Source organism: Thermobia domestica, chromosome 9 (assembly GCF_964235325.1).
Source record: "Thermobia domestica chromosome 9, izTheDome1.hap1.1, whole genome shotgun sequence".
Taxonomy (NCBI): domain Eukaryota; kingdom Metazoa; phylum Arthropoda; class Insecta; order Zygentoma; family Lepismatidae; genus Thermobia; species Thermobia domestica.
Window position 1 is genome coordinate 66,215,684 of NC_137462.1, and position 24,505 is coordinate 66,240,188.

General features: G+C 31.7%; 1 protein-coding gene across 2 annotated transcripts in view; it reads right to left on the reverse strand.

Moving 5' to 3' along the window:
* Window positions 1-24,505, reverse strand: part of LOC145694710 (phospholipid-transporting ATPase ABCA3-like) — a 104,325-nt gene that overhangs the window by 28,661 nt on the left and 51,159 nt on the right. For both annotated transcript variants that reach the window (XM_081771238.1, XM_081771239.1), the window contains exons 8-17: window positions 23,763-23,944; window positions 22,434-22,695; window positions 20,019-20,173; window positions 19,388-19,543; window positions 14,206-14,277; window positions 10,916-11,054; window positions 9,807-10,056; window positions 5,759-5,856; window positions 5,351-5,463; window positions 921-1,367 (exon numbers count right to left, since the gene is read on the reverse strand). In XM_081771238.1, coding sequence (XP_081627364.1) covers window positions 921-1,367; window positions 5,351-5,463; window positions 5,759-5,856; window positions 9,807-10,056; window positions 10,916-11,054; window positions 14,206-14,277; window positions 19,388-19,543; window positions 20,019-20,173; window positions 22,434-22,695; window positions 23,763-23,944 — 1,874 coding nt within the window. The remainder of the gene's footprint in view (window positions 1-920; window positions 1,368-5,350; window positions 5,464-5,758; window positions 5,857-9,806; window positions 10,057-10,915; window positions 11,055-14,205; window positions 14,278-19,387; window positions 19,544-20,018; window positions 20,174-22,433; window positions 22,696-23,762; window positions 23,945-24,505) is intronic.

Below are 24,505 nucleotides of genomic sequence, written 5' to 3' on the forward strand. Positions count from 1 at the left end.
TTTGTTCTTTTATTCCGTTATTATTTATAATTATCTGCTCTTAATAACTGCCCCCAGTTCGATTTAGAAACTTCTTTTCTACCTAGTATTCTTATCTGGGAATTTAATGTTTTCGACTCTAGTGACGTCGTAGATAACAAACAATCTTTCCTACCTAGTATTCTTATCCGGGAATTTAATGTGTTTTCGACTCTAATGACGTCGTGGCTAACAAACTATTTTTTCTATCCAGTACTCTTATCCGGGAATTTACTGTGTTTTCGACTCTAATGACGTCGTGAGTAACATAACGTTATGCTGTGATCTTTACTATTTCAATAGTTAATTTGCAAAATTAACTCATTAAAATATACCTAGGTATACTTATTTATGACAAACACTAAATATTCAACTACCTGACACTCGTCAAAAAAATCAGTGACCTCAGATATCGGTATAATCTCACACATGGTCAACTCAGGTAGGGAACACTACTCTCAGAATTGTATTTCCGAATTCCCTTCAGACAAACACGTAACACACACCTTTTTCATATAGTATGACCTAGACTTTCAGTAATTCAACGTTCTCTGTTCTACAGGCTTCCTAAACTATACAACGAAATGACACGTACACCCATACATTTATTTAATTCTGAAGCTGCATATAACTCTGCACTACGACGTCATTTCAGAGGATAAACTTTAGTCAGTTATTCTCAACCTTTCCTGTTATCACTTACCTGTTGTTATTTTGTTATTATTATTATTATCGCATTATGTTTCATCTTTTAGATTTGTTAGATATTCCAGTGTAAACTAATGTTCAGCTGTATCTGAAATTATGTTCTTAAATAAATAAATAAATACTAGCGTTTACAATTAAGACATAGCGTATTACGGAAGTAATAGCATTTCATTAAGAAATAAGATTGCACTTACTCGCAGGTCTGCTGGCAAAGGGTGATTGGTAACAGTAATAGTAGCCGTTGAATCATTTGTGAGATATCTTAGCATTGAATTCATCACCAAGTTGACAGAAATAGCTGAACTGTGTAATGCAATTGTAGAGTATAACGCAACAACATTCTCCTCATTTATAAAATTTCCAGCAACAATGTAATACTGTCGATATTCAGCTAAATTATTAGTTCCTCTTTCTAAAAGATCATTAATTAAATCTTTGGAAGATTCAACTTTCGTATTATCTGGCAAAAGCTTTTTATAATATGAGCCAGGTCCTTCCTTAGGTGCTGATGTTGAATATAGAACATGCGTCGATCCATACTTCTTGAGAGATAACGTTAAAGGAGATGAGGTTTCAGATGGTTTGGTGATGGCAGTCGATAAATACACTGTTATAGCCACTAACATAATGGGTATGAACACCTAAAACAAAGAACAATTATTTCTTATGTGATTAAGAGCTTATCAAGTATATTCCACATACAAAATATTGATAAATATTACACAAAGAAATCAAAGTAAGACTTCACACAAACTAATGTGTTCAGTCTTATCAGTTATGTTTAAAAACACTTAATATTATACTATTAATGGATCTTCAGAGAAAGTGATTCTTTCATGTGATTTTTTTTTTTTTTTTTTTTTTTTTTTTACTTCAGTCTTATAATGCAATTTTCTATGATGCATTTTGTAACTATTTAGGGTAAATGAATAGACAAGTAAAGGAAAATGTTATTGGTCCCTATAATGAATACATACACATTAAGAGCCTGAAATACTAAAAATAAAACAAAATTTGCCATTTTTCTTTTACTTGTTATTAATAAGTAAAAGGAAATAATGAAATACAACTTACCATAATCATAGATAATGTTGTTCTACAACAGAAAATATGAACCTGAAAATTTTTCAGTGTTGCCATCCATAGAAATTATACTGTTGCCAGAATAACATTTACCCCAAAATCTAAGTTAAGGCAGTGACTAAAGGAACGAACTCAACTGCATTTTATTACGTATCATGTTGTTTTGGAATCCTGTGAACTACTTTTTAAATAACACTATTACTTATTATTACTTAATTTTAATAACTGTATGTTAAAACTATTTTGTTTATTACAGACTAAATACAACTATTATTTAAAAAAGTAAGTTCACAGGATTCCGAGACAACATCATACGTAATCAAATGCAGTTGAGTTCGTTTCTCTAGTCGCTGCCTTAATTTAGATTTTGGGAGAAATGTTATTCTGGCAACCCTGAAAATTTTTCAGGTTCATATTTTCTGTTGTAGAATACATTATCTATGATTGTGATACGTTGCATTTCAATATCTCCTTTCACTTATGAAAAACAAGCAAAAGAAAAATGGTAAATTTTGTATTTTTTCAGTGTCAAGCTCATAAGCGCTGTGCTATCTTTCATTAGTTGAAGGGAAACTGAATTTTTCACACGTTGTAATATAATTCACTTTTTTAAATATAATTTTATTCTATTTTCTTTAACGTATCAGGTGAGGATAACTACTGTGAAATTTAATTTCCTCTTTCTTTTTTATTTAACTAACTAACTAACTCTATGGCCTATGGAACCCGGAGGTTCAATGCCGCATTCACAAAAGTTCTCCACTGACTTCTATCCTTAGCTAATTGGATCCAGTTCCTACTTTGTATTCCTATCTCTGCGAGATCCATCTTAACATTGTCCTCCCATCTGCGCCTAGGTCTTCCTAATGGTCGTTTTCCGATTGGTCTTCCAGTCAAGACTTTGAAAACGTTTCTACTTTCTTCCATTCTAGCTACATGACCCGCCCACCTAAGCCTCCTAGACTTGACGACCCTAACAATATTGGGTAAATCATATAAATTATGTAGTTCCTCGTTATGAAGTTTCCGCCATTCCCCATTCCCGTTCCTCTTGGGTCCGAATATTCGTCTCAGGATCTTGTTCTCAAATACTTTCAGTCTATGTTCTTCCTTCAGAGTCTATGTTCTTTCTTTTTTATCATGGAATAAAATTGTAAAGAAAGAGAGGAATTTGTAAAGATAGGAAAATGCGAACCAATGTATGGGGAGTTAAAGGAATAGAGATATTTCAGAAGGAAGGAAGGACAAATATGCACTACAAAAATCAGAACAGAAAGGTTGATGATGAAGAAGTGAATGTGAATATATCGAAAAATTACCACAGTACTGCGAGGAATCCTGTGCATTATGTCCATGCAGTATTGCATTCATAATTTTTGTGTTATATCCATGTTTCTGACTCTTACAGCAAAATACTCTACACGAAACATTTTTCTCAACTCTTTATTCAAGGTCCCATAAAACAATATTTTCTTCCTCCTAAAGGCTTGCTTTGCCATTCTTATCCTTGCTTTCATTTCACATTTACACTTCATATCATCACTAATAATACTACCCAAGTATCGAAAACTAGTCACCTGTTTTATCCCCCCCCCCTCTTCCTACTTCTATATTTGACACCGACTCCTTCGTTTCAATAACCATGGCTTTTATCTTTCTAACATTTATTTTCATCCAAAATTTTTCACAGCCCTTCCTCAAGTTTTCTAACACCTGATTGGTTTTCTCTTCAGATTCTGCAACAAGCGCCATATCAGTTGGAAATCGTATACACCTAATTATTCTATCTCCTACTGAAATGTCGTCTTCATTTTGTAGACTCTTTTTCACTATTCCTTTAAATAAATATTAAATAATGTAGACGAGAGACAGTATCTCTGTCGAACTCCCCTTCCTATTGCACTCGCCTCTGTCATTTCCTCCCGTATTCTAACACTTACTTGTTGCTTCATATATAAGTTTCTTATAGTCTTCGATCTTCCCATTCCAACCCAACTTTTTTTAGAACTTCGAACAACATTCTCATTTCCCGTGGTCAAAAACCTTTCCTAGATCACTAAATAGTACATACAATTCTTTCCCTTTTCTATAAACCTTTCACCAATCACCCTTAATAATCCAATTGTATCTATTGTGCCCTTACCTCTCCTGAACCCGAACTGTTTCTCTTCAACTTCTTCATTTGTTCTTCCATACAACTTTCTGTTTAGAATTTGAAGCAAATTTTTTGCTGCATGCGATATGGGACTAATAGTTCTATAATTCTCTTTGGACTCAATTACTTAACCGCCGGTATCATGATCATCTTCAGGAAATCTTTTGGCTACTCTCCTGTTTTATATATTTCACTGTACAGTTTCACATATTTCTTACCCTTGTCTCCCATACTCTTTACGAATTCGATGGTACATTATCTATTCCGGTTGCCTTTCCATTCCTAATTTCGGATATAGCTTTTATAAACTCATCCCGAAGAATGTTAAACCCTTTATCATCCTCGTCTACTTCATTTTCTGCTTCAACATCTAGGTCACATGGTCTATTCCTACTCTCAGATAAGTCCTCAACATATTCTTTCCATCTTGCTAAGACTTCACTTCTCTCGCTGACTACCTTTCCATTCATATTCTCTCCTGCCACAGCATCGTAATACACTCTTGCTTCCTCCGAAGTTCCATACATTTTACCTTCTTGTACATTTCCTCATATTTCCCAACTCTTTCTCATCCTTCTATGTTCTCGCATTTTCTTTTGTAAAACTCTTCCCTTGCTCTGTCTGCTCCCCTTAGTAATTCCTTGTTTAACTCCCTGTACATTTTTCTGTCCAATTCTGAATCAATCTGCTTTAACGTCTTCCTTTCCGTCATCTTCTGCAACATCTATTTTATAGCTCATGGCTTCTTAGCAATTTTGTGTTCGCGGTAACCTACTATTTCTTCTGCAGCCTACCGTAAGTTTAATGTGTTCCCACCGTCTGTTGCTACCCGCGCCTATGCTTTCCTTGTTTTTCAATTTTTCAGTATTCAATATCTTTTTGCCTACTTTTATTATGTATTGCATAGGAATATATATTACAGCTGATTTGAATGTATGCTAGTGTAAGTAATGGTTTCTCCTACTAAGTGATGATTCACTTTCACTTTGAAATTAACACACATACGCATTTGTGTAAATCTTTATGTTTTAGGAAGGGATGGAGGGGGGGGGGGGGCTACTAGTTCGGAACTTTATAATTCTTTAAATTTTTACATTCCTTTGTTATATATATTGGATTTTTACTTTTGTCCAACCAATATATAGATCGGTTTAGTATTCTATAATATCAAGAAATTGAAGTAGAATTAATTTAATACTTTCTAATCATAACTGAATAGCATTAGAATAATCTTAACTGAAAGAGCTTTAAAATTACACAGTAAATTAGTTGCCAGAAGATAGCTACAAATCTTACTTTCTACAATTACCTACAATGACTTTAGGGAATACTAAATAAATACAATATTTATGTTAAATTCTATAGTACTTTCTTGTCTTTCCTTACTTGTGGTATACATATAACCCATCTCCTGCAAGTGTATATTATTTTCTTCACAAGCATTGCTTCGTATCTTTGACACGATAACTTCAAGCCTTTAACTCTATCTGATTTCTTATCTGAAAGAAAATAAAACACAAAATTAGTTGTTTATATTATTACTTCACAAACTTACATTTTAGACGGTTACTTTCTCAAGTTTCAACAATGATTGTAAGAATTATTACAAAATTTTTGTTCTGCAAAGATCGCATCTTTAAGTCATTTCGATTTTTTGAGTGATAAAACTATGCGACATTTTATTTAAGTTTATTCAACTGTAATTTTAACTGAATTTTGTAGCACATCATTTAACTTACTTGAGTGAGTTATACTGTAGAGGATTTTTTCACAATAAATGGATGAAACACTTACATGAAAGGATTGCACTTTCAGAATTCGTGTCTGAATGTTCCTGAGAAGAAAGACTTTTGTTGCTCTTAGTTTCTTCTTCTGTCTTCTCACTTCCAGCTCTAAAACAAAAGGAAAATTGTACCTTAAGTTTCGGTGCAAACTTTCCATAAAATAAGAGTGTACTATTTAGATATGAATTTAAATACGATCTTTCGTTAAATGTTATATGACTACATGATTCGGAGTGAACTATTATAAAAGACAAGGTAGGATAAGAAAGTGAGAGAAATAGGAAAAACATTTATGGACTCAATGTTGTTCAGCGCAAGAACTAGCTTTTTCTTTCTTTCTTTCTTTCTTTCCTTTTTTAAAGAAAAGTTTTATCTCTAGAAATACATATATTATTGACTAATATGTTTCCATCTCTTTGTTTAAACATTGTTTTTTCTATTCCATATTTTGAAAAACTATGCACATAATCTGTAGATCTACTTTATATTTGAAATATCTATTGAAACAGAAAGAATACTTTCATAAATATCCTGAAAGTGATATAAAACAATTAGCATAGCTTTCAATCGCTAAATGGTTGTCGACAGAGTATTGACAAGAAGGAAAAAGAGAAAAAGAGGAGGGGGAGAGAGAAACATGAAGAACGTCAAACAACTTGCTAATTTGCCATCTCTGATAACCTGTACAGTCGACAGCAAATGTCGATAGCCACTTATAACAATTTATTTTGTCAATAATTGTCAAGAATTCAAAATAAAGGCAACTACTTCAGTACACATTTCTGTAATTTAACGGCTACATTGTGTTCTCCAAGTTACAGCAACTACTCTTTTTGGACTTATTGAGAAAGTAAATTGTACAGGTGACTAGACATTTTTGTTGATGACTACATATACACAATTAATAAGAAATCGAATATATTTCTAATTGACTACAATTATGTAAATGAAGAACGTATCTTACTTTCTATAAGTAAACTGTGTTGGAAACTAAAATTTTGTTTTCATACTGGGGCATTTTACTGAACTAAATGATAGACTAACCTTACGGTGCCTGCATTTCATACAGGAACATAAACGAAACTCTAAAGGTTCAGGTCTTTCGAAACGTCTAAAGGTATCGAATAATATTATTAAGGATATGAAAATAAATAGAAATATCACTTTACATATTAAAAGAAGTGATCATGTTATATAAGAACGAAGAAACCCAAGTTAAGCTTATATGAAGGTAAAATTAACAAAAATTGGGATTGTATGGACATGTTAAGCATGACGAATTTCGGCTAGTATTTGTTGTTCATTTGTTTCCGCTAGATTCCAAAGTCGTGAGCTGCATATAAAACTTAAAATGTTTATGTTTTGCATTAGTTTATAAATAGTATAGTGAAAGAGAGATTGCAACTTTAGTTCAAGCTTCTGAAAGAGCGAACTTTAAGGAGCAAATAAATCAAAGGTAAGGGAGGAAACCAATTTATGCCAAAGTAAAGTGAAAGATACATCGATCTATGCTTTTTTTTTTTTTTTTTTACTTAGTAGATATATTGTTTGGAACAAAAAAATTAGAGTTTTAAATCCCTGCACTTAGGTTAAGAGCAGGAGTGACGAAGTCACTTGACTCATCCATTATCAATAGTTTCATTTAAAAATTTTAAATTTCATCAAGCTTGAACTTATTTATTAGTCCACATTAGGCATAAGTCGACGGACACGATAGTGGAGCAATTGGAGTAGGTCATAAAATGATAAAATTTACGTGAGTTATAGTCTGTCAAGTAATACTTTAACAGCTCGTAAACTTCAACTTTTACGTTAGGTATATTTAGCTTTTGTAATGTTTATTATATACTTTGGAGTGGTAGAAATATTTATTGGTCAATCTATCATGATTTTCATAATATTTAATATTAGTCATAAACCAACATATTATGTAGTTCCTTGCGTTCATTAATTTTTGTAACTTGTATTGATGATGAGAGGATGAGGGCAATGGATCTCGAAAGCATTTCGCTGTAATAAATACATTAGACTTATACAATTAGTTGTAACCAGTGGTGTTATTCTAATTTTTTAACAATTGATTCTGTACACACACACACACAAATATATATATATATATATATATATATATATATATATATAGAGAGAGAGAGAGAGAGAGAGAGAGAGAGAGACAGACAGACAGAGAGAGTATACGAATAGGGGAATAGATATAACTCTCTTAGGAAACAAACCATACAAGGTAGACAAAAGCAACTTTTTTTTACTGGATACCACAAGTGACAAGTAGCAACCTACACAGGATTCTAATACAAAGTAGTGTGACGAAATTAGATAGCACTGCAAATATCTTGGAAACGAATTATCCAAGATAGATGGTTGCCCAAAACTATTGGAAAGATTTAATCCAGCAATAGATCGACAATTGTTGATAATAGTATGTATGCATTCCAAATATAAATAATCTTTACTATTACATTCATGTGATCCCAGTTCTCATTCTTGATATCTGAGCATTTGAGATTAAGAAATAAACACTTACCCTTTGTTCTGAGAGATCATAGGTCGTATTCAAAGTCGGTCTGACACGTGACTAGCGTCATATTAAAAACTTCGACTAACATATGTTTCATGCAGTAGGCAGGCCCTTAGTATGACGCTAATCACACGAGAAAATGACTCTGAATACAGCCCCATATGTGTAACCCTGTAGCTGTAAGAATTTCTAAAAAACAAAGAGAGTTAAACTAAAATTTACTGTTCCTAGGTATAACTGGATAAAATTTACTGTTATGTCTGGGTTTAACAAACGGTTCTGCGAACTCTTCTGGTTCTGGGACTGGCAACTGATTTTGACAACTGGTTCTGGGAACCGGTGCGAACCGGCTGAATAGCACCCACTGATCGTAACATTTACTTAAAAAGATATTTTGGATGAAGAGAAGAGTACAAAGAAAAGTAGACAATAATTTTGAAGGCACCTATCATTATCAAAGTATTTTCATTTCTTTTCTTAAAAAGAAACTAGAAAGGAAAGCAAGAGGAAAATGAAGCCAAGAGCATAATACAACTCACGGTCATACAGTATCGATCTTCATTGTACGAAAATAGAAAATAAACAAAAGAAAAAAGAACCTAATTCTTAGAGTCAAGAAATCGACTTATTTCTTCAACTTATAGTGTCATTTTGCTTTTTTTTTTTTTTTTTTTTTTTTTAACGAAAATAGCTTCGTTTATATTCACATCTGATGACGACCTGAAGAATGTTTAATTAATACGCCAAGTTTAATTCACTAGTTAGCTTCGGAATAGTGCATTGGGGAATTGTTGAAAATAGTTTAAGCACTTTTCGATTGCAAAAGAAAGCGGTTAGAATAATTTTCAGATTACCCACAAAGTCGTTATGTAAAAACATTTTCATAGAAGCAAAAATTTTAACACTTCCCCGCTTATATATTTATAAATCTATTCTTTTTTTACTGTGAAATATAGGCATCATTTTATTTTTAATAAAAATGTTGATAGCCATAATACAAGACAAATATTTGTGATGCTTCAAACATATGCTAATATAAGCAAAACTGTGTATATGAGTTGTGTTAGGCTGTGTAATAAACTTCCTATGTACTTAAAAAAAATATAACTAATGTTACCGCTTTTTGTAAGAAGTTATTTAACCTATTTGCAGTAAAATGCTATTACACTATTAAGGAATATTTAAATGAATCATTAAATGAAGAATTGGGAACAGAAACTTCTCCTCAGTACATGCCAGGTGTGGTCTAAATGGTTTGCTAATTAACATGTAAATGGTTATATTTATATACTTAATAATATCATCTATTTTATGGTTATATATTTTAGTAAGATGCAATATTATGTATACCTTCTGCTATCCGATAATATTCTCTATGTATTTTATTAACAACTGTAATGCTTACATGAGAATTTCTTGCGTCTTGTAAACTAATGAAACAGGCAAATAAATGAACGAAATGTGATTATTACTTTTTTTCTTTTTTTTTTTTGTGCGCATTTAGATTATCAGAAAATGTTACCTAAGAAACACTTCTTCCATGGTTGTTACAGATACTCCAATTCCAGAGATACCAAACTCTGCCTTTGAAGATTCTAAACGGCTGAAAAGTTCTGGAAATTTTGCCACCTGATCCGATGGCAAAATGTATGACAATTCATTGCTATTGTCTAACTTTAGCACAGCTTCTGGTATTATAGAATTAATGGTATCGGTAAGTTTTCTTACATCACAGTTATATTCTTTTGCAATGTTTAGATGATAACCAGCTCCTGTAAAATAAATATGTTTAAATTAAAATTATATGAGCGCATGAGAGGATGATTCAAATTAACAAAAAAAAAAAAAAAAAATGCCTACTTACCAATGAATCCTCCCTTAGGAAGGCTAAATATTTTGAATCTGGCAATAATGATGTAATATAGACATCGCGCTTTCTTTGATTCAGGTCATTCTTTTGCGCTTTGCTCTGCACGTGATACTTCAGGATCCATTCTTTACGTTACATTTATTTAGTGGTATTTATCCCTTGTTTTACACCTTTTATCTCCTATCCGTTTTTATCCTTGTTACCTTGCCATTGAAGAAGGAACCAGCTTGTCGTTCCGAAACGTATGGAAAATATTTACGCTTCCCTAGAGGTGATTCATCGGTAAAGTAGCCAATTTTTTGTTAATGTTTAAATTAACATTTTAGAAAGAGAAACTATGTAATATTGTAACATACAAAGAGTGAAAAAGTGACTGACTGGACCGTGACTCGAACCCGGGACCTCTGGTATACCGTGCCGATGCGTTAACCACTCCACCACCCAGTCTGCTTCCCAGAACAGCCACTCACTCTCTCACTCTCGAGGTCGATGCTCACCACTCGGACCACGTGGGTTGTACCACAAACCCCTGCTGTGATTGGACAATCCCTGTGTCCATCTATTGAGCACCTATGACGGTTCTGATTTCATATAGACATTAATGAAAGAGAAAACAATATTAAAAATGTTTTCATAACAGTCCCACTATGAACAATAAAAAATATTATTCGATAGAATGTGTGAAAATTTTATCTTATTTTAGAGACAGTTACTGCTTCCATTGATTTTGAAATTAATAGTGATAGGAAAAAGGAACTAACCATAAACCTTCTTCAGGAACATTGCTGTTCCGTAACACTGTACTTTTCCATGTGACATAATAGCGATTCTATCTCCCAAAACATCAGCTTCTTCCATGAAATGTGTTGTTATCAGTATTGTCCTCTGTCCTCGTTGAGACTGAGAATAAAAAAAAAAAATTAAAAAATGATTGCGTTTAACAATTTTGAAATAAATTCAATTGAGTTATTAAAAATAAATTTTTACCGTATTTATAAAATCCTGTGATTATATTATATTTCCACTTTTCTGCATTTCGTGTTCTAATAAGACGCTTTAATACAAGGCGCAAAATTTCCGGTCGCCAGGTCACTATTGGCGATTAGAAATTTAGAGCTGGCGACCATGTTCAGTAGTTTTTTTTTTTTTTTCCTAAACTCACAGGGCTGAGCAGTTTCTGTTTCCCACGAAAATAATTGTCACTGAGTGAGAGAAAACACGGAATATGAAGTCTTCACAATGGATACGGAAAGTGAAGTCTTCACAATTCGCCCCTCTTTTTCCATCCTCTATCGAAATTATTTGCCTCCTGGATTCCTGCCTTACGAGATTAACAAATTTGCTTCCAAGTGTCACATTTTGTGCAGTTTTACCTGTGAGTACCGTTTCAAGTGGGAGAGGCTTCAGTAGTCTTAACAGAGTTAAGACTGCCTACAGGAATTCACTGAAGACTGACACATTGGATGATTTGCTCCCCGGAGGGGGGAGGGGGGAAGGACCTCTCATAATTTGTACGTGAAAAATACTGGCGATCATCATTTTTGAATTGGCGAGTGCGTATAACTTTGAAATTTAGCGCCCTGCTTTAATATGATTTTTTTTTTATTTTAATTTTGGTTTGCTTTGGATCATGTAATACATGATTCTTCCTTTGTTATGTTCTTGGGGAGCGCGGTGGCTCAGTGGTAGAGCGTTCACCTCCGGTGCCTGGGGTCCCTGGTTCGATCCCAGCTCGCGCCGTGTGGACTTTGTGGTAGACAAACACCGTGCTTGTGGGTTTTCTCGGGGTTCTCCCGTTTCCTCCCACTTTTTTCATTCCACCATTTCACTCATTTCTCAACATCACCGTTTCCTTTAGCCTAACCGGCATAACCGTAGGACGTAAAACTTAAAAGAAAAAGATTTTATGTTCTTAACAAGATTATATAATACAAGTATGTATACTTGTTTTGTCACACAAAAATCTAATTTTCTATTTGCAGAAAACAAAAACTTATCTGATTGTGAATCAATTTCCTGTTTCTCTCCTTCTTGTGGCGACTCCTACACTAGTATGGTACGAAAATAAAACAAGCCACTTTTCTCAACTTCTATTTGACATTGATCCAGTATGTTATTGGCAAATAAATACATGCTTTTATTGTTTATACTGTATTTTTATTGGACCACTAATACACAAAATTCCTTTCTTATATCCTTAGCATGAAATGTATAATACGAGTAAACGATAGCTTTTTTTTTTTTTTTTTTTTTTTAACAAACAAATCTAGTTTTCTATTTGTAGAAGAAAAGTATGACTTATCTGGTTGGAATCAAGTCTGTTTCTCAGGCGGATGCTATACACCACTTTTGAGGAAAGTCACATCAGTTAAAAAGTAAATAAATATATTTTATCACTAAAGCGATAGAAAGGAAGCTTATTTAATATATTTATTCTTGTATCTAGCTTTCTAAAGCTATATGAGACTTTCTCTCCCTAGTTTGTAGCGATAAAATTTAAGTTTTTAGTGATGTGACTTCCCTCAAAAGCCGTCACTGCTTTACACTGGTCTGGTATGAAAACGAAATGAGATGCTTTTCTCTGTTTCTTTTAGACATTTGATTTGATATGTTATTAAGAAACAGATTTCATGTCTTCCATTTTCTTAAGTCTATGTGTAATAATTAATAGAGAGAAGAAGAATAGTAAACCATCCACTCAACCTGGAATTAAATTATAGTTAACACTTAATATACACATACATGTCTTACTGAAATGCGGTCAACATCTAAAAATTTCAAACAGGAAGTAACAAAATGTGCTGACTCCCATAGCAAAATGGTTGAATCAACATAAAGTAACCATGAGTAATTGTTGGATCCGATAACTGAGCATTTACCTACATAGACTCTTCATCTTAAGAAAAATTGCACAGTATGCTTTCGATTTTGTATAGAAGGACCAATGTTGAGTAGTTGTTTGCTGGCTTAAGAGCCTGACATACTAAAAATAATACAAAATTTACCATTTTTCTTTTGCTTGTTTTGCATAAGTGAAAGGAGATAATGAAATGCAACTTAACACAATCATAAATGTTATTCTACAACAGAAAATATGAACCTAAAGAATTTTCAGTGTTGCCATCCATAGAAATTACAGTGTTGTCAGAATAACATTTCCCCCAGAACCTAAGTTAAGGCAGCGACTAGAAGAATGAACTTAATCAAGTGTACTTGATTACGTATGATGTTGTCTTGGTATCCTGTGAACTACTTTTTAAATAATAGTTGTATTTCTTTTGTAATAAACAAAACAGTTTTAACATATAGTTATTAAAATTAAATAATAATGTTATTTAAAACGTAGTTCACAGGATACCAAAACAAAATAGTACGCAATCAAATGCAGTTGCGTTCGTTCCTGTAGTCGCTTCCTTAACTTAGATTTTTGGGGAAATGTTATTCTGACAACACTGTAATTTCTATGGATGGCAACACTGAAAATTCCGTTAAGTTCATATTTTCTGTTGTAGAATAACATTATCTATGAGTGTGGTAAGTTGCATTTCATTATCTCCTTTCACTTATGAAAAACAAGCAGAAGAAAAATTGTAAATTTTGTATTACTTTTAGTACGTCAGACTCTTAATATCGAGTATTTCAAATATTACTGTTAGCAAATTGCTTCTAAGTCACCGTTGGCGCAACGTTTTACCGAGTACCATCTCCTACTATTGGCTAACAATTTGGCAACACTGATTCAACTATTTTTGGTATTGGGGATACAAATTGAGTAAACTTAAATACACAAACATTATAACTTTATCTAATTTCATTTCAAGGATCGAAATCAATTCTTTCATTACCCCCTAAAACCAAAACTTTATGATCTTAAAATTGGCGATCGTGTATTGTATTGATATGCAGGGTCTTTTTTTCTAATACGAAATAATGAATTGTAAGAATTATAACCAACAATAACCATCAGAAGCGTTCAATTATTGTAAAGAAATATCTACTCTAATAATCCATATTCACATCATGTACATTTATGATTAGATTAGTAACTTACTAGCAACATATCCCAAATCTTTCGTCTAGCTTCTGGATCCAATCCAGATGTTGGTTCATCAAGAATTACAACCTAAAGTGAATAAATAAAAATTAGAAAGATAAATAAAGATTTTAAATTAAACAGCAAATACATACTCCATACATATCAGAGTAAGATATTTTTATCTCTAAACTCTTAAATTGAATCATAAATTATAATTTGGAATAACTAATCTTTGACTACAAAAGATTTTCGATTACCATTTAAAAGTATAAGCTTTAAATCTTTCTAATAATAGCAATTATTATATTAACTAAGTAACCTATGGCCTATGGAACCTGGAGGTTCAATGACACGTTCACAAAAACTCTCCACTGACTTTTATCCTTTACCAATTGGATCCAGTTTCTACTTTGTATTCCTATTGCTGCGAGATCCATCTTAATATTGTCCTCCCATCTGCTCCTAGGTCTTCCTAATGGTCGTTTTCCGGTTGGATTTCCAGTTAAAACTTCGAAAACGTTCACACTTTTTTGCATTCTGGCTACATGTCCTGCCCACCTGAGCCTCCTATATTTGATGACCCTAACAATGTTTGGTAAACGGTATAAATTATGTAGTTCCTCGTTATGAAGTTTTCGCCATTCCCCATTCCCGTCCGAATATTCGTCTCAGGATCTTGTTCTCAATTACTTTCAGTCTATGTTCTTCCGTCAGAGTAAGCGACCATGTTTCGCAACCATAAGAACAACAGGCATGATTATCATTTTATATATTTTAAGCTTCAAATTCCTCGATAAAATTCGCTACGACAAAAGATTTTAAACTGAATAATAACACAAATTCCTTGCTTTTAGTCAACACTTAATTTCTTCGTGAATTTGGTTTTCGTCTGTTAATACTGATCCTAGATATTTGAAAGTCTTCACTTTATCAAAAGCATTATTTAATATTTTAACGCATCCATAATTTGCCTATTATGGTCCTGACGCACTTCTATGTATTTAGTTTTCTCTTCATTTACTTCTAAACCCATGTCCCTGCAAATGTTTAATACGACCTCTCCTTGTAAATTATTCATTGTAGTTTTGAAAAATTCAAGATTACTAATAAAACTCCAACTGACCAAAGCAGTATATATATTTTAAGATTATATATTTGTGTTACAGTTTCGGCTACGTAACATAGCCTTCCTCAGACACATTATGAGAGAAATATCTAATTTTGATCAGCTTATATACAATCTAGATGCAAGACACGCCCACTTTCTCTTTACAAAACGTAAACTTTTAATTGGTTCAAAAAGTATTTTTTTTTTAAATTTAATTACTGTAGTCACTTTCTCTTTTTGCGCACCTGTTGTGAAACTCTCAATTCGGTGTTTGTCACTTACACTTTCTATTCGCTATTGCCCATCTGCTGTTCTCCGTAGTGTAATGTAATCTAAATTTTTTAATGTATATTAAAAACTTTTAAGATTAAAAATAAAAGAAACAAACAGGCTGAGGTTTTGTAAATGCACTTTTAAGGAAATAAAATTTAAAATTAAAAGTGAAATTGTTAAAAATACAAAAACAAAATAAGGAACTGCATACAGGTGAGAAGCCAAAAACAGGATATATAAACTGAAAAAATGGTAAACAAGGGGAGTTATTTAGTTAGTTATTAAATTAGTCAGAAGGAGCGTTGTAAGTTAACCTTTAAATTTTTGTTAATAATGGACCTCAGGCTATACAATTTAACTTTTTTGTAAGTACTTGCTAATTATGCTAAAAAGCAATACATAAGAAGTTTGTACATGGAGGTCTTTCTCCATAACAAGCATAATATTGTAAAATTTTATATTTTTTATAAATATTATTTAAACATTTTATATAACTTGTTAATTAAAATTTAAAATGCATTTATAATATTTTTTCTACCGAAAAGAACAATAACAATATCCTATAATTATTATTCAATTAGTAACTAAAATCTTTCTATTTAAAAATTACGAAACATGGCTCCCCGGCGGGGAATTGAACCCCGGTCTCTCGCATGACAGATGCATCTAAAATAATATTTTGCTTCTACCAAAAATAACAATAACAATATCCTATAATCAATTAGTAACTAAAATCTTCCTATCTAAAAATTACGAAACAGTAGTACACCTGCTCCAACAGCTTGTGTTGATCCTTTTAATTCTTTCTTTCTATTTAGTCTTTCATCTTTTCCCATAATTCATGTATTACAAGTTCATTAGACCAATTCATCTACTTCTCCTTCCCGTATTTCTTAATCCACTGGGCTTCTTTCCACTTTCTTATCACACTCCTTTTCTCCCTTTCTAACCCTTTTATTCCTTATTTTACGTTTAATTAAGCCAATTAAAAGTTTATGTTTTGTAAAGAGAAAGTGGGCGTGTCTTGCATCCAGATTGTATATAAGCTGTCAAAATTGAATATTTCTCTCATAATGTGTCTGAGGAAGGCTATGTTACATAGCCAAAACTGTAGCACAAATATATAATCTTAAAATATATATACTGCTTTGGTCAGTTGGAATTTTATTAGTAAGACCTCTCCATTTCTTTCTATTGTTCTCCTATTATATTAATAAGAGTTAACTCTATAAACGAAATTGGAAGTGATCTTAATAAAAGTAAAAATGTTGTACTCTCTTCCTCGACAGAAGCTCTCTTCAAATTGTAATATGGTGTACAGATGCTAAGTTTCAACGACTTCTTGTCATCTTTATCATGCTTTTCTTTCTTAAGAAAGAAATTATACTAACAGAACGACATATTTTTATCAGTATCCTCCAATTGTAGAGATAATGTTTTAACAGGAGAGAAGGAGAGACATTGTTTAAAATGTGTTAATATGACATAGGTATTTATCGGTATTTCCAAAGTGAATGTAAGAACTAGAACTATTGATTTTAACAAAAATTATACATAACATTCACTCCAAGAGGTGCAATTAAAGAATACTGATAAAACTATGTAAATTTGCTTGCAGCACAATTTCTTCCTTTAGAAAATTACACATGATGAAAACAACACAGATCATTGAAACGTTACATCAGTACACTGTTTTAACATTTGGATATAGAACTCCCTCGTGTCTTAGCGGTTAGCGCCTTTGACGTGGGAGACCCGAGTTCGATTCCTGGCGAGAGTTCATGTGAATCGGATTCCACGTCTCATATAGCCTCGCTGCTGAAAGGAACGCTAAACTCGAAATCAAATCAAATTAACATTTGGATGCTTCAGTAAATACAAAATTGGCGCTTTAATTATAAACTTCAAGAAAACTATCTTGTTTGTGAATGTATCAAGAAAACGGTTGAATCGTTTAAAACTAATTTTGGAACATGGTTAATACCTACTTTGAGCTGAGTATTTACCACGTCACCTCGATAAAAACGTATATCCTAAGGGAGAAGGAGGGAATTTAAAGTTAAATCCAAAAATAAGTTACATAACGGGCCCCTCAAGTTAAGAAGCTAGAGATGGGCATATAAAATTCTCATTATGAACAAACAGATACATGATCCTCCGTTTTCGAATATTCCACTTTTATTGGGAAAAAGTAAGGGGAGGGGCAATTTCTATGTTTTTTGTCGACACATTTGAAACGACATTATCTATATCATAATGGTAGAAAGAAAGCTGAATCGTTTGAAATTAATTTTCGACCATAGTTTCCACTGTACTTGAACTGGGTTTTAATTATGTAACTTTCACGACGGGAGTTTAAAGTGCATGCTAAAACTTCAGTATCTGATAAGCTCCCACACCAAATAGTTTATAAAACTTAGTACATAAATTCCTTATTAAAAACAAACGGACACGTGTCCCAGCGTTATTTAACAATTCCAGTTTTAAGAAGACGAGGGAAGTGGGCAATTTCTACATATATTTTTTTCAATATATAAACACAACTTTGTCGCTTTAATTAAAATGTGTCTGAAATGCGTTTTTGAATGTAATTAACAACTGGTTTGAGCTGGGTGTTTAATTTCACTTCGATTCAAATACGCATCGTTAAGGGAGGAGGAAAAGATGTTTAATGCATACTTTTCAAATATTTTCCAAAAACCTATTCTTCCCGCGCGAAGAACGGTCATTTCAGCTAGTCAGTTTCTAATGATAAGTCAATATTTCTTTTACATGTGTGTTTTTTCAATTCCTAGGAAACGATACGAAAATTCAAGAACAGTGGCCAAGGAAATTTAAGTAAAGGAACACATAATAGAAATATGTATATTAGAAGTAACTAAGATTAATATTTTAATCTTTTATTATTTAAAAACACAATTTTCTGATAACAAAATTTTGAAAACTACATCGTGTACTACAAAAACTACTTCATAAACGGAGGTCACATTCGGTAGGATGATAATCATCTATTACAGGATTTATGATCTTGAATTTCTAAAGATTCTATTTTCGAGGAAGGAAGGGGAAAATTTTACTATTATTACGTATATTTGTTTAAAAATACAAAACGTAAAGATTTGGTTCTAGTAGGTGTGTCTTTAGCACACTCCGTCCCGAGTTCGACTTTCTGTGAGAAAAGAGCTTTGAATGGTGATTCAAATCTCATTGTAAGCTGTGAGACTTTTCATTTCATTTCATTTTTTTTTTTTTATTCTATGTAGCTTCCCTACTGACAAAGTGCGTAAATATTTTTTTTTTAAATCAGTAAATGTAAAAGTACCAAATTTGTTGCATGGTTTTTGATACCAATATATGCAATACTAGTACGTAATTCACTATACAAATTCAATATAACCAACGCAGAGAAAGGGTGATGGATTTTCAACACCTTCTTAAATCGAACTTTCACACAAATATAATTTGTGGATTGTGATTATTTTTTGTATCGTGATAGACCATTAATTGTGCGGTTAATATCATATACAATTTTAGAGGAAGGAGAAAGGTAAAAAGCCTTCTTAACACTTTGGTAAAACATTAACTAGTACAAAACTAAATATATGAATTGTAACAAATACAACAATCGATTAAGAGCAGAAATCAAAATAAAAATTTGAATAGATAGCGCCCATCATGATCTCCCTGAAACCAAGACTCTGCTGAAGAATATTTGATTATGATATCATCAAACATGTTGTGCTATTAAGATATCATCAAATAAAGATGTTAAGATAAAAACAAACGTAGCAATACCTAATATCAAAGCATATTTACCTTGGAGCCTCCAATGAGAGCAATTCCAAGCGATAATTTTCGCTTCATGCCTCCAGACAAAGTAGATGCCATGCTATTAGCTTTCTCTGAAAGATCTAAGTCAGATAAAATTTGTTTGGTTTCAAGTTTGGCATCTTCCAAAGATAATCCTTTAAACTGAAATGGAAAAATAATTCTTAGTATCTCTCAGTGCCAATGTACGATTTTACAACATAATGTGCTTCATAGAAACAATGCAGCACTCTACCTTTTTAAGTTAGTTTTAATTTTCTACCTATTTTGTATGTTTGATATGATTTCTTTTCTCGTACAACGAAATTTTTACTGAAGATTTTCTGTATAACTTATATAGTATGAATTATTTTGAAAAGTAAACTGATACCAATGTATTACATAATGGCACAAGCAGCAAAATTGGCCAAATAATTCCATTAATTTATTTGTTTCTTGTTTCATTTTACAGCTGCCTACGTAATATGATAGAGTGCTACTACGTCTTTAAGAATAATTAATAACTTTTTCCATCTAATATAAAAGAGTTTTAGAGATATGCTTTACACTACATTTTGTTTCTCCAGCTTTGAAATATATCAACGAAATAGTATACGAAATCCACTGATCAAAGACGTACCATACCAAACATAAGCAAATGTTCCTTCACCGTGAGTTCATTGAAAAGCATATTGTGTTGAGGACATAATCCTAGGCTTTCTCGAACAGTGTCCATGTCGGTTGCTATGTCATATCCGTTGACGGTAACAGATCCGCTTGTTGGCGAAAATAAGCCTAAAAGAAAACAAAAATAACTTGCAAGAATAAACTATATTTTAATCCTAGATCTTAAAATTGTTTCTGGGTTATTATTACAGTTCTTCATGTTTCAAGTTATTTTTAGAAAATAAGCAAAATATTACAATATTCTGCAAGAATGTTTAATAAAACTTTTTAGTAAATGTCTATGAATTCTTGTAGGTTTCTCATTATTGAATAGTTTGGCTGCCTAAATTTGTGGCTTACAAACATAATTAAGAAGAATTAGAAATATTTTGAAAACCAAGTTACATTACTTAAAAAAAAGTAACTGTCAACATTATTAGCAAACTGTTGCGAAACCATGATATTTAATTTTAATATCTGATATAGTATGAAAACGAAAAACAAAAGTAAGTATAAAAAATACTCTTTATGTTGTTACTAATACTAAATGTCATTATTCTAGAACTTTAAGAAACTTTATCTCTAACATGCTTTATCAGAAAGTGTTAACGTTTAAACATTTAAAAATTACAAATAGTTAAATATAAAAGCTTATATGAACTTAGATGAATTGTAATAATTTCTTTCATTTCCTGCTTTGTTTCTTTTAAACAAGGAAACATAATAAGCTTTCAAGCTACAAATAAACAGATTACTGTATATCAGTATTATTCTCTGTAAAAGAACATGCATATTTGAAAAAACAACAGTAATATGTACATTTTTATGCAAAATCTCCATTCTTAGGCTGAAAAATAGTATCATTTAATAAAGTACGAATGTTCCTGATAGTGCTAAAGAAATGGATTTATCATAAAATTCTAAATTTAAGTGGAAGTACAAAGCTATTGGGTGATTAACCAATTATATACACCAAACATCAGTAGTGTGATACAATGTTAGAAAACCGACAAATTTATACCTTTAAGTAACCAGTGACAATGTTTTCTTTGTACGTTACTTGTTCCTAAAACTTCAACTTAGGAATAAGAAGCTGTTATAATTATTTGTTCGTTTGTTTCACTGTTTAACGTCCCTTTTCAGCAGCGAGACATGTGCGTAGAGTTCAGCATGAAGTCCTAACTACATGAACTTCAACCGAAAGTTGAACCTAGCCCTCCTTGTGCTAAAGGAAGAAATATTATCCAACTAGCCACGACAATTGTTATAAGAGACAATCAACGATTCAATTCCCCATAATCCAATAATTGATCACGGTAATCTTCTTTTCTTTGTTGTAATCAAATCCGTACCAATCGGTACATGTGAAAAGTTTATTTTTCTTCAATTTTAATACTCTACCTCAGGGTTTCTCAACTTGGGGGTCGCGAACATAAGCAGGAGAGATAAATATAATTAGAATCTAATACCGGAAAGTATTTTTAAATATCATTTTAAATTTTGTTCTGATAGGCATTTTTTATTTTTATACAAACTGTTAAGAACAAAAAATGGGTCTACTAAACATCTTCAACAAGTGCAGAATTGTTTAGAAATCAATTTAGATGAAAGATGTACGTTATGAAATTAACGAGAACTGCATGTTGAAATACCAGGAAAATACAAATGCAACAAAACCTGTATATTGAAATACAATTAAAATTGAAAGCTAATGAGATACCTGAGCATGGTGTGATTTCACTAGTACGGCAAGTCGTCCAGTTATCTTCGTGACACACATTAAGTCATTTAAAATACTCAGCAACTTTTTTAACAGCTGTTCAAGGTTTTTAAACCAAAATTAAAAATAACTTTATTTTTTTTTATCATATGACCCAAAATTAAGAGAGTTATGAAGTTTTAAAACTTTCAAACGACCTCCATTTTGAAACAGTGTTGACAGATCGGATTCGATATTTGGAATATTAATGAACTGATTAAATTTGGTTTTAATCCATTTGCTTTTAGGGAAGCTACTGTATCCACTATATACAAGAAATAGACTCTACTATTATAGAAAGAGATGGATATCGTGAGATCTCCGCAATAGGTATATTAAATATCCCACACCATCTTATTACAAAGCACAAATTATAAGAGGGTCGCTGGCAAGAGGATCTGATAAAACGGGGGTCGTGATAGGAAATAGGTTGAGAAATACTACTCTACAACAAAGCCTAAAAAATATGAAGGTCAGAGTCAGTTCCCAGTTTACGTTGGATAAAATTGAATGTTAGTCTTTTAAGTCTCCCTAACAATCTTCTGGAACACTAAACCTCCTAATTTTTCATTTTGAGTACAGTTTTATTAATATCGTTAGTATAATAAGATAAATTATCCTGAAACGTACCAGTCAAAATAGACATAGTAGTAGTTTTTCCAGCTCCATTGTGACCTAGTAAGACAGTAATTTCTGCTTCATTAATATCTAAGGAAACACCATCCACAGCAACTACACTTTTACCCCCTAACTTGGTGAATACTTTAGTCAAATCTCGTACTTTGATTCCCACTTTGTAACCATTATTAGCTCTCTCAAAGTATCTTGAATTAGTGATGTTTGTTATGTGAATGTCTGAATCATCAACCTTTCTCCGCATCAGCGACGGAATCTTTAATAAAAGAAAAAAAAACATTGTCAATTCTTTCGTTTTACAAAACTATAATTAGTAAACAATTTTTGATATTGTTTCTTCTATGCTTTTTTAATAGTATTTCTCAAATTACATACTCAAATTTTGTAAATACTTAAGTTTGTTCACACTACATTAGACAACTCTTTACAGATTACAATTAAATTTTGTAAATACTTAAAGCTTAATGCAAGTACTGCATAACACTAATGCCCAAATAGTTTAATTATGAGTTCTTAACAAGATCTGTATGTATAATACACTTTTACAAATACCAGATATCATTCAATTTTGTAATACACTCACTTTTTTTTTTTTTTTTTTTTTTAATGGAAGATCTAATTTAAGCTAATTTCTATGTTACACAACAAATGGTCTTGTAACAATAATTTGACCTGTTTCTTTTTTAAGTGCAAATTTGACATCAGTTTCATACAATTGATAAGTGTATTGCGCAGTTTTGTTTCTATTTGCAGTTTTCAGCTTTCGTTAACCTGAAGTAAATGTGAATGATTATTACATTAATACTGTATTAGTTTAAGTTTTGCAAAGCCTTATTGACTATTTGTGAGTTTTCTTTTACTTCCTCCCCATCTCTCTTTAAAGAATACTAGTCTTTTATATATAACCGTTTGGGATAAATAGATATAACAGAAATATACTAGTCTATGGGATATATAACTGTTTGGGATAAATAGATATAACATATATACTAGTACATTATACATAACCGTTTGAGATTAAAAAAATATAACAGAGATATACTAGTCTATTATACATAGACGTTTGGGATAAATAGATATAACATATATACTAGTACATTATACATAACCGTTTGAGATAAAAAAGATATAACAGATATACTAGTCTATTATACATAGACGTTTGGGATAAATATATATAACAGAGATACAGATGTAATTTTCCACTTCAGTTGTTGAAATTTGTGTGTGTTTGCTTTTAGTTGTATGCATGAGTAAGTGTGTTAGTTTTGTTAGTTTAAGATTATATGAAAATTTTCCTAATAAATCCATATGAAAACTTACCTGACAAACAAAGTAATATGGTTTAGCTATGCCATATTTTCCAGGTTTAACTGCATCCATATACCATGTAATAATACTGTAGAGAAAGATATCTATTATAAGCATCACAAAAATGTGTGCCATGCTCATGTTATCTGTTTTAGAAGCTTCTGTGAATAAATTGCTCCATTGAAGACCTTCGCCTAAAGATAAAGGAACAAAATAAATAATTAATTTATAATCCGACTTGTAGAAAAGTAAAAGATAACAGGGATTTAGCAATTTCCAAATAATACTAAAAATACATGTAGAGAAATTGGTGTGATATAAAATCGGTTCTATCCTCCACAATACAATAATCACAATGTAACTCTAGTCTAGATTTTTTTATCTTTGTAGTAAATGAAAAGTCTAGATTCTTTTTTTCTTTCTTTGATTATTACTTAATGCAAAACCAAATTCACTTAACAAGAGTTGGTTATATTACGATCACAATTCAGTTATATTTTAAATTTAACCGATTTTAGAGAAAAACCGATGCCTTTTTTATACAAAGCAGATCATAATTTGTTGGAACGATGCTGTTCCCTCCTCATTCGAATGAGTTAATAAGACAATAAGTTAAAACTCACTCTTGTAATCTCAAAGGAGACTCTTACTGTCCTACGTAATTCTATTTTGAAAAGTCAATAATAAATTATTATAAACTTCACCATAATTTAATAACTCACTATATATGTTTTTTAATGATGATTCCTTGTTTA